The following is an 11,933-nucleotide window of genomic DNA, read 5'->3' on the forward strand; positions in this document are numbered from 1 at the left end:
TAGGCAAATCCCACATCGCCCACATACATGAGTGATCATGGGATTATAAGGTAATACCCACGCTTAAATGACACAACGCGTTTTGGGACCACAGACAGAGCAGGTGTGCGAGTACGTTGTAGTTAAGTGTGCTCGGGCGAGAGCACTACCAGGATGGGTGACCTCCTGGGAAAGTGCTTCTCGTGTGTGGTCGCCAAGAAAAAGCCGTGCGCCTGCGGGCAAAGCGGACAATATTGTGGTCATGTTAAGCTGGGGTGTTACACTTTCCCCTTCTCTCAAGCACCAATAGCGTTGTTATCATCATTAAAGGACCATTGACCTACCGATATCGTAATTATTCTTTCAACTTTGAAGTTGATGGTTCAAGTCTTACTAGTGACATATTCGTAGATTATTAATTTAATTTTGTGTTAATGGATATGACTTTGCCTTTCAAAAAATGCAGTGTTATGTGAGATTATTCCGAAAATGTTTATAATTATGTGAGAAAGTTTGATTCAAGTTGAGTGGAAAAGTAATAAAATAATAATATAACAACAGTTGACGCCCGTGATTTTGCCATTCTCTAGTGAACAATGCCGAGAAAATTGTTGGCCAAAAATGCCTCCCATCTAGAGCGCTTTGGCATTTTTGTACCTCCGTATATTTCATTTTTTTTTCTCATAAAAGACTAAATAAACTGGGAAAAACTTACTTGAAACTGGTTATAGAAGAAATTGCTTTCATTTTTCTGTTAAGATTCAAACCATTTTAAAGTTGATTGTAATCTAGCTTTTGGCAATGGAGCACACTAGCCAAAGGTAACTTCATCGAAGGCCTTGGTGTTCCATTATTGGCGATGGAGTAAACACTAGTTTTAGGAACGACCTTTGGCTATGTGGCGAAAGATTGAGAGACAAATTTGGAAGACTGTAAATTTTAAAAACAATTGATTGGAAGCTGATTGTGGACAAATTTAAACTTGGACTCTCAGATTGGAAAGGCTGTACAATTTCATTTGGTGGTCGTCTAACTTTTGTGAAGTCGGTTTTAAATAGTCATCTGTTGTATTATTTATCAATCTTTTGTGCCCTGCCTTGTTTTTTTAGGAGTGGGGTTCGTGTTCAAAAAATAAAATGACATGTGTCAAGTGGGAAAACACCCTTCTTCCATGAGGAAGGGAACCTGAACACTAGAAAAATAATTTGACTAGAGTTCACCGAAAGAAAAATTTTTGGTCTTTTTGGGCAAATGGTGGTGGAGGTTTTTTAACGAAACCGACACCTAATAGGTGAAGATATTTAAAAGCTTATATAGATCACATGGTGGTCTGTTTCGCAACACCCCTTCGCGGCTTGCTATGTGGGTATCATGTGGTCAAATATTATTTTTGCAGGTAATTACATCGAAGCCCTTGGTGTTCCATTCTGCTCATCTTTCATTAAAGTTATTGGCGATGGAGCAAACACTAAATTTTGGAATGGCCTTTGGCTATGTGGCGAGAGATTGAGTGACAAATTTGGAAGACTATAGCTGAGGTTATTATATATACATGTCAGTAGTTAATTAGAGGTTTAAACTCATAACTTTAACTTAGTAGGTCAATGACATAATGTTAATGATAACAAAGTAACCAAGTAACATCAATATGCAGCTTAACACTCATCACAACAAATAGGGAAGTATATATTTGCACTTGAAAAAAATTAGAACAAATATACATTTATCACACAAGTGGTATATCAGGCTCCATAGATGAAGAAGGTTGCACAGCTCGGATTCTAATATCGTACTTTTTGAACGAAGAATTTTCGCTTCCCGAGGCTGAATCTGATCCTTCTGTTACAAGAGGGTACGACGAGGGAGCATCGTTGTAGGCATCTCCAATGTGATTATTACATTTTCGACACAAAAGTTTAGTTTTTCTATGGAATAAACCCCACAAGTGTTTTGAGATGAAATATGGCACACATTGAAACACCTCTACTTGAGTGAATCTACTCTCGTCTACGCAAAAGAATGATATCATTCCTGATTTTATCGATTTATCGTATTTGGAACCAATTGTTGAGGTGTTGCGTGCAGATGAACTCAAGTTCAAGTCATATCCACAAGATCCACATCTGCACAATTCCACTATGGAATATGAGATTCAATCCAACATAAACCTTTACACTTACATTCACATTCAACAGGCCATTTCTAAACTTAAATTACATTTTTCCTAAAGTTGGAACGTTAATTGTGCTTATTTAGAGGGTTAAGATGTAAAATTCAAAATTGTTCCACATTATAACTTACATCCCCTAACAAATTTTAGATTTGTTAGAGCCTATCTAATAACTTTTCTAATTTCACCAACTTATAAGCGAATGCACTTATCTACGTTATAGGACTTCAATTCTCTAAGGAAAAAATCTAATATTGTTCTGCATAAACAAACCTAACCCATATTTAAGAGTCTTTAAGTCTCGAAGATTTAAACTTTTCAATTATATGTTTTCTGATATATGCTAATCGGATCTATAAGAGGATACTCTTTTTGCTTTCATAATTAAAATTTTCACTCACTTTGTGCCCTTATCATCAAATTTTGAAAGCAGGCCGGCTCAATCAATTCAATCATATATTGTGATAGTACTTGAGGTTAAGATACTTCAACTACAACATATATTTGATTAATACAACTTGTATGAAATTTTATACTTATCTATTTCAATTTAAAATAGAAGTACATACTAGTCATTGATGCTAAATGTAAAAATATAATTGTTTTAACCTAATGTATAGTAATTAGTAAGAACAAAAAATATATTGTGTTGGAGATAAAGCTACCTATATTTACAACACAAATGTATAATACAGAGTAACTAATAATTTATAAATTTGATTTAACTAAAGATCATTCACTGAAAATAGTATACAGAACTCATCTATGGAGGATATTTTCCCTATTCAGGTTACCAGGGTGCGCAAATCCTTTGACTTAGATGTAGGCAACCTAAGCTAGGATGACAAAATACTTGCTAAATCTCAACATTATACGTAGTGGCGAATCTAGGATCAAAACTCAAAGTTTCCCTGATTTATTTTTACACAATACTCTTCATATCTAGTGGTTGTTTACCTCCAAAGGCCATAAATCCTACAAATATATGGTGTCCTATGGTTAAATTTAGTGGTGACTTATGCAATTTGAAGAACATCTGTGTAAAAAACATCAAACTAGTGGTGTCACGGAACACCACAGCCCATGATTATACGTATGATAAGCTTGTTAAAAGATGTACACCACACAACCCTCATTGTGTTACCGCCACCGACCAGTTTCAACCTTTTCTCAAATGCCTTACCACTATGTGATGTTGGTTATAATTGATCTTGTAAATATGTATTAAATTTAATCCAACACCCTAATTTGTAAGTTTGCTTTAAGCCCTCGATAGCTTTAGCCACTTTCGTAATAACATTGGACTGGATTAAAATAGATCAAACACGAGAAACTAGACATGCGGTTATCTTAAGTATTACTATCTCTAATACCATACCATTAAGTAATTAAATTGATGGGATAAACTCACCCTAATTTGTTAATAATGGTAGGTATTTACACATAATCTACAATACTTGCAACCATTAAGCATCTTATATTAGTATTTTTATTTAATATCTTAATCTTAATCTTAATTAATATTATTATATTATTGCCTCTAAACCATTTGAAATTTCCAGAAGCGAATTAAAATCACAATCATAATTTAATTAACAATAGACATGATGAGAGTTGACTTCTTTAAAAAAATAACTTCAACTAATTACAAGAAGGAAAAAGCAAACCGATGAATGATTAATAACTACAGTGATAGCGAATAAAAATAAAGAGAGTAAAGAGAGGGACCTGTAAATGACGTCACGCTGGGAAGTAGCAGAAAAGGAGAAGGAGGCGGTATTGTGATTAGATTTGTTCATATAGGTACCATTAGTATTAGAATTAGAATTAGAGATATCCATATACAATATACAAATACTAAATTTAAAAGTTACTCGTATAATATAATTTAGGTAAAATAAAGAATAAAAGAAAATTGGTTATTGATCACCGGAGACGATTGGGGGGACGGCGGCTGGTTGATTGGAAGTGGTGGAATATATGTATGTTAATGTTACCGTTTTGAAAAGAAGTAAAACAATAACCGATTGATCGGAGCGTATATGTCTACTAATATGTCTTGTGGTGGGCCGTGGCGTGGGCCCATGTGATTGAAACAAAATAACTACAGATAAAGATTGTGTTAAATATAGTACTGTAGTTTTTACTACATTTAAGCATCTTATCTTTATATATTTCCTTATTTACAATTTAAAATACTGCAAATAAGTTAACAGAATGTTAAAGGTAACTTTTAAAATTACATTTAAGTTTACCATATTTGAATTTACAGGCTCGGTTAAATTAATTGTAAAGTATAAATATAAATATTTCCTTTTAAATCTGACATTCCTTATTTAAATTTGCTATAACCATTTATTAATGGAAATTGTGAGTTATAATGGAGAATTAAAATATTTGTAGTATGCTTAAACGTACCAGTAAAGGGCTACATTTATCATTCTTTATAAATTAATAGATTCATTATAAATTGATATTAGTACACAACTTTTTAATAAATTAATTTATTCCAATAGAGCACAACTACACAAGAGATGGTGACTTAAGTCACTTTCATGTTGGTGGTGACTGCTCAGCCGCTTCAATATGATCTTTTATCCTGGTCGGAGGAGAAATTATCAAACGTTTACCATTCCTTTACGTTTAACAAGGCTTTTATTTGAGAGAAAAGAGAATACCATGGTTTCACCATATGAAATATGAATATCAAGTAATGATAGATAATAAAAAACATCAAGGAATAAAAGCTAGGTCAGTCAATTAGTATATATTTTGAATATTTTAAAATTTTTATTACTTTAATAAATACAAATAATTATAAGGTATGTCACTTGCATGTTATTTTTGGACAACAGTATAATAAATTCTTATGGACGTATGTGTACTCCGCACACTCCAAACTCGTTATTAAGTATAACTATACTAGATAACTCTTGTTTTCAAGTAAAGATGATTGTTAGAAATAAGAATGTTTTATGTCTTGGTCTAGGTGTGTCGTTGGTTGTCCTTGGTTTGCCACCACTTTTTTGATTTGTAGGTTCTAGTTTGATTTGTGATTGTTTGTAAGGTCACAGGGCGCTTGTGGTCGCTATTTTCTTTTTTGTATTTTTTTTAACAATTTTTAATAAATTAATTTATTCGAAGCCATTAGAGCACAAGAAGTGACTTAGGTTACTTGCATGTTAGTGGTGACTGATCAGTCACTTCAATACGATATTTTTTTATCATGGTCGAATGAGAAATTAACAAATGTTTAAAATTCCGTCACGCTTTGCACGAACGAGGATTTTATTTGAAATATGAATTAGAGTTAATTACGAATTTAGCCTAATGGAATAGTGCTTTTTTTTATTATCTTTTTCTGTTTTCTAATTGAATCCGTGTATAATATTAAGTAATAGCTCAATAGAAAAATTAAGAAATTGAATGTATGTCAGTTAGTTTTTATTTTTTACAGTTAAAAAATTTAAATAATTCCATAAATACAAATAATTTTAATTAATGCGGTTTCCTACCTTCGTAAATGAAGGTGTTTGCCACAATGCGTCAAAGCCAGACAATGGCGTGGATAAGCAGGACCTAGAGTTTGCATGGTCGCCGAGTTGCAAGGTCGCATGGTTCGCATGGCATTTTAGCAATTTTCTTTATTTGATGGCGAATTCTTATAGTTCGTTTGAAAAATTGACGTTTTGGTCAATAGTCTTATTACTTAGTAAAAGGAGAGAACTTCAGTTAAAAATGGCTAGGATTAGGGATGTGCATGGTACGGTTCCGTCCCAAACTAATTCGGTTCGGTTCCGTCCCCAGTCCCGTTTTATAGCAAAAAGGTGTACCGATGACCATACCAAATAATTTCAGTTCGGTTTGGTTCGGTTCCAAGATTTTTCGGTTCGGCTCCGTGGAAAGACCCGTCCCACTGATTTATGAAGGTAAATTTCTTTGACCACTTCAATCCTTTCGGTTCGGTTTAATTGCTAAAACTAATCATACAGTAGGTTACGAAGTACTGAACTAATACGTAAAATTATATTGTATTTATTAAGATAGTCTAATAAAAAAACAAACAACAACATGATTTAATTATTTAATACATATAATGTGTGGCTGTGGGACGCTCTACTTACTAAAAATTCGATACCAAAATGATAGGAGGAATGTAGAAACTTATACGGAGTAAATTATTACCAATTGGCCATTTATTCAAGGTGGCGATTTTCACCCATTTAGAACGGGTATATCCATGAATTATTCAAATGGGTTGATAGTGCTCCAAATGAACATATATTTAGTAGCAATATCCTTCCAATATGTAAAGCTTTTAGTTGCAATTGTTCTATTTTTATGTAATATTCGTTTAAATTAATAAGTGCGAAGACAAAAGGCGAAAACGACGATTTGAAGATGCAAACGTCCAAAAAGCTCAAATGTACAAGATACAATTCAAGTGGTTCAAATTATTGATGAGAAACGTCTAAAAATTACAAGAGTACAAGCCGCGAAACGCAAAGTACAAGATATCTACGCGTACGAAAGGACGTTCGAAAATCCGGAACCGGGACATAAACCGGGCGTAAATGCGCGACGCAACGGACCTAAAATTACAAGTCAACTATGCACAAGAATAAAATATAATATATAAATAATTATATAAATTATTTATATATTATATATATATATAATAAATATGTCGACAAAGCTAGGATCCAAAATTTGGTGAGCTGGAATCCGAATCTCCGCACTCGCGGAGCTGTAAAGGGTAAAAACTCCGCACTCGCGGAGCTGTCTGTTTCAAAATCTGCCTATAAAAGGCCACGAATTCTGCCGAGTTACAACACCAATTCAATCGATCTCTCTCTTTTATATATATAATTATATATATTTATAATATATATAATATAGTTTAGTTTTATATTAGATTAGTTTAGTTAATGTAAAGGGTTAATTACGGGTTTTGAAGTCGAAGTTCTGTCCGTGTAACACTACGCGATAAATAATCAATGTAAGCTATGTTCTCCTTTTTAAATTAATGTCTCGTACTTAAGTTATTATTATGCTTATTTAAGCCGAAGTAATCATGATGTTGGACTAAATATTAAAGACGGGGTTATTGGACTTTGGACCATAATTGAGGTTTGGACAAAAGAACGACACTTGTGGAAATAGGACTATGGGTTATTAATGGACTTTATATTTGATTAATATAGAGATTTACAATTTGACATAGTTATATATAACCACATACGCTCGATCGGATACGATGAGCGGAATATTTATAAATACGAATTATTGTTCATTTGACCGGACACGGGGATGAATTAATAGTCACTGGACTCATTAAAATAGGGGTGGATTACTGATGTTATGCGAGGTGTATATAAAATAGCTTATATTTTACTAGGAAAAACTATTAAATACGATACAATTTTACACAAGATATTTATTTATTTAGAGAATGGATATACTTAAACCTTGCTACAACACTTATAGGCAGTGTACCTAATCGTACAGTAGTGTAGTTTTTAGTAAGTCCGGTTCGTTCCACAGGAAATCTTTTTTAAACAAAGCTCAACGCTATATTAGTTTACTTTTATAAAAATACAAACATATATATAAGTAATATTATTATTATAAAGGGGGATTTTTACCGTTTAATGACCGGTTTGTCGATTTTAAGACTTTAGTCGCAGTTAAAACCTAATGTAAAATATAAAATAAATACAAGACTTAAATTAAAGCGTAAAGTAAATAACGATAATGAAATTGCGAATAATAAAAGTGCGATAAAATAAACTTGCGATAATTAAAAAGTACGATAATTAAAAGTGCGATTAAATAACAATAAATAAAAGTGCGATAATTAGAAGTGCAATTAAATATAAAATAAAGGAAATTAAATATGAAATAAAAGAATTATGCTTATTTAAACTTCCGTAATCATGATGTTTGACGTGTTGATTTTAGTTTTATGCTCATGGGTTAATTGTCCTTTGTCCTGGATTATTTAATCTGTCCGTCTGGTTTTTGTCCATAACAGTCCATCAGTCATAAATATAAAGTGCGAGTGTCCTCGTCAAATTATTATTATACCCGAAGTTAAATATTCCAACTAATTGGGGATTCGAATTGTAACAAGGTTTTAATACTTTGTTTAATGAATACACCAGGTTATCGACTGCGTGTAAACCAAGGTTTTACTACTTTGTTAACAATTACACCAATTACCCTTGAATGTAATTTCACCCCTGTTTTAATTATTCTAGTGGCTATTAATCCATTCCCGTGTCCGGTTAAATGAACGATTATTCGTACATATAAATACCCCGCCCATCGTGTCCGATCGAGTGTATATGGTAATTTATAGGGACGCCCAATTGTAAATCTTTATATTAACATTAACAAACTTTCATTTAGTTAAACAAATATAAAGCCCATTAATAGCCCATAGTCTAATTTCCACAAGTGTCGTTCTTTTTTCCAAACCCCAATTATGGTACAAAGCCCAATTACCCAATTTTAGTAATTAGCCCAACATCATGATTACTTCGTTTTAAATAAGCATAATAATAACTTAGCTACGAGACATTAATGTAAAAAGGTTGAACATAACTTACAATGATTAAAAATAGCGTAGCGTTACACGGACAGAATTTCGACTTACACCCTTACAACATTCGCTAACATACCCTTATTATTAGGATTAAAATTAAAATTAAAATATAAATTATATATATATATATTTTACGTATATATGAGAGAAGAGAGAAAAAGATTATGAATTGTGATCAGAATTCGGTTGGCTTTATAGGGATTTTCGATTTTTGGGGCTCCGCGACTCGCGGTGAATTTTGCCTTCAAACTCCGCGAGTCGCGGAGGTTACTTTTACAGCTCAGAGGAGTTTGGCTCTTTGTTTACCGACGGTTTATAATATATATAATATATATATAATTAATTATATATTATATTATATTTATATACATAGTTAACTTGTAATTTTTAGTCCGTTGCGTCGAGCGTTAAGAGTTGACTCTGGTCCCGGTTCCGGATTTTTGAACGTCCTTGCGTACAATTTTATATTTTGTACTTTGCGTTTTGAATCTTGTACTTTTGTAATTTCGAGACGTTTCTTATCAATAATTGGAACCTCTTTGATTGTCTTTTGTTCTTTTGAGCTTTTTGGTCGTTTGCGTCTTCAATTCGTCGAATCTGTCTTTTGTCTTCACCTTTTATTATTTAAACGAATATCACTTGTAAATAGAACAATTGCAACTAAAAGCTTGTCTTTCTTGAGGAATAATGCTATGAAATATATGTTCGTTTTTAGCATTATCAAATATTCCCACACTTGAGCGTTGCTTGTCCTCAAGCAATATTGTCTTGAAATACTAGAATCACTTCTTTATTCTTCACACTTTGTACATCAGTGATTTCTATAAGGTGGTATAAACAATGGTAGTAACGATATGGTTTACAGTCCCACATGACTATAAAAATTTAGATCCATTAAGGAAATTGGATCTTTATGAAAACATTTGATCTTTTGAAAATTAAATCTAGTTTTTACCCTAGATAAGTTTTCATGAACAACCCTTTACCGGTATTTGCAAAATATTTTTGTGGGTTTGGTGGGTTTCAGATTTGAAAATTTTAGCTCAACACTTATGGTTTTGTGTTACCCACTTGCTAACCTTGTATTAGGAAAGCAACACGTCCAGTTTACTTGTTCCGTATATTACCTTTCGGCAAACTACCGTCCGGTTGTAAAGGAAAGCGTTGAACAAGCAACTGTTAAGGCAATGTCCCGTGACATGCTTTTGATTATGGTCTATAACGTGTCGGACGCAATTACTATCCTTTGTAGGAGCAATAGTAAAGCTCACCCTTATAATTTTTCGGTCTGGCACAAGGTCCTGTCTTCGACCATGCTATGCAACCACCGTTCTTACGGTTGACACCTGATTTAGTTCAGGTGACCTAATGAATTCCAGGTGAATTCCTAGGATTTTACGTTCAATGGTAATGAACGCATTGAAAATAGGGTTTTCAGAAAACAAATCGATTTGTAATTTTGATCAAAATATTTTCTCGTTCAAGCTCGAGTTTAGATATCATTGAATTCCATGAGTTTGAATTCTCAATCTTTAAGGTCAATCTCTAGGATTGAGTAATATCAGTCTTAAAAGCTGATTTTTAATCTTTAAGGAGATTATCCTTTCTGGGGATCTGATTCATTAGTCTTATCCAGCTAATTTGCATGGTGCCCCCCCATTGTACAAGATAAATCCTTCTCATGGTTAGGATAAATCTGACCACATGGCGACCCTGTTTAATGCTGAGGTCCGTGGATTTCCTGCTGATTTTAGTGATGGCTTTTCTAGATTTTTCGTCAACCTACAGCTGGTCTGGACGACAACTTCATGACCTAAATCAAGAAGCGCGTGTCTTTTTCGGAAGACTTTACTTCCTTTTAATGATGGAATTGATTCATCGTGTAGATCCATCTCTTCTTTTCTTTCATCGGGTAAAACAGTTTAGTTTAGTCCAAAGCAAAAGTATTTTCAGTTATTTGTTACAGATATATGTGACATATGTTTAAGATAACTTGGTAAATTTTCCCACACTGGGCTTTTATTTTCCTTTTTATCGTCCTCTATTCCATTTTAAATGAATTTTAACATTTTAGTTTGTTTCTCAATTTATGTCCTTTCCGAGGTAACAATAATTTCGGTGTTAAAACCTAGTTTTATCGTTCATAAATATGTATAAACATGATTTTGAATTCATTTAATTGAAAATTTTGAAAAATTTTACTAGAATTGGGTAGTCAGTATATAAGACCAGGGCTGTTCTTTATTATCAGAGAGCACTAGATTCTAATACAACTACTGCTTTACTAGTATTTTTAATGGTAACCAAGTGTATAAAATAAAAATTTTAAAATCCGAAAGAATTTAACCCCTTCCCACACTTAAGATCTTGCAATGCCCTCATTTGCAAGAAATCAGTAACAATTTAAATTATTGAGGGTGATTTGTGTGAAAATGATTAAATTTTACCAAAGTTTCCAAATATATTGGCGTTTGTTTGCTGAATGATAAATGGTGCACATCATTTGTTCATTCCGTCTTGTTGTTATTTCACATATATTTTGCATCTTGTCGTCAAAATTAGTTGCTTTTGCTGAACTTAATGCCAGTCTTTGAAAATGCGTTGTTTTACCCTGTTGTGTACATAAGATAAACTGCAAACATATATACATATTTTTGAAGTTTGGTATATTACCCCACATTCAAAAATTATTAAAATCTAAGAATAAAAGTTAGATAATTATAAAAATGATTACAATATTAACAAAAGTATTAAACGTATCAATAATTACAAATTACAAAATAAAAATAATAAGTAAACTAAGGATGATATTGGTACCAATAGGGGTTCCAGGCATAACCATAGGTGCTATAGAATGCTTCGGCAGGGTCATACGTAGGATATGGTGGCTGCATCTCTATAGACCAAGGAGGGAAGATGGGTTTCGGTGTAGGAATATAGTTTCTACCTATATGTTGGCAATGAGCTATGATTTGGTTCTGATGAACTTGCCAATCTTCAAATGCTCTCTGTCTAGCATTTTCGTATTCCTGAGAAGCTATAAACCTATGCATTTCTTGCATCTCATTCCCCCCTCCTACATTACCTTGCTGCTGGTTTCTCTCCACCTGTGGATGTCTACCATGGTATCGTACTGCGGCGTTATTTCGCCTTTTCAAAACTTTCGCACCATGGTAT

At 33.0% G+C, this 11,933-nt stretch overlaps 1 protein-coding gene across 1 annotated transcript; it reads right to left on the bottom strand.

Annotated features, from left to right (window-relative positions):
* Nucleotides 1-1,631: 1,631 nt before the first annotated feature.
* LOC139898899 (uncharacterized protein At4g08330, chloroplastic) lies at nucleotides 1,632-4,141 on the bottom strand. The gene is made up of 2 exons (XM_071881696.1): nucleotides 3,878-4,141; nucleotides 1,632-2,102 (listed from the first exon to the last, which is right to left on the bottom strand). Exons 1-2 carry the CDS (start codon nucleotides 3,988-3,990, stop codon nucleotides 1,706-1,708), a joined length of 510 nt encoding a protein of 169 aa, XP_071737797.1. The 5' UTR covers nucleotides 3,991-4,141; the 3' UTR covers nucleotides 1,632-1,705.
* Nucleotides 4,142-11,933: the final 7,792 nt, after the last annotated feature.

Source organism: Rutidosis leptorrhynchoides, chromosome 3 (assembly GCF_046630445.1).
Source record: "Rutidosis leptorrhynchoides isolate AG116_Rl617_1_P2 chromosome 3, CSIRO_AGI_Rlap_v1, whole genome shotgun sequence".
NCBI classification, from domain to species: domain Eukaryota; kingdom Viridiplantae; phylum Streptophyta; class Magnoliopsida; order Asterales; family Asteraceae; genus Rutidosis; species Rutidosis leptorrhynchoides.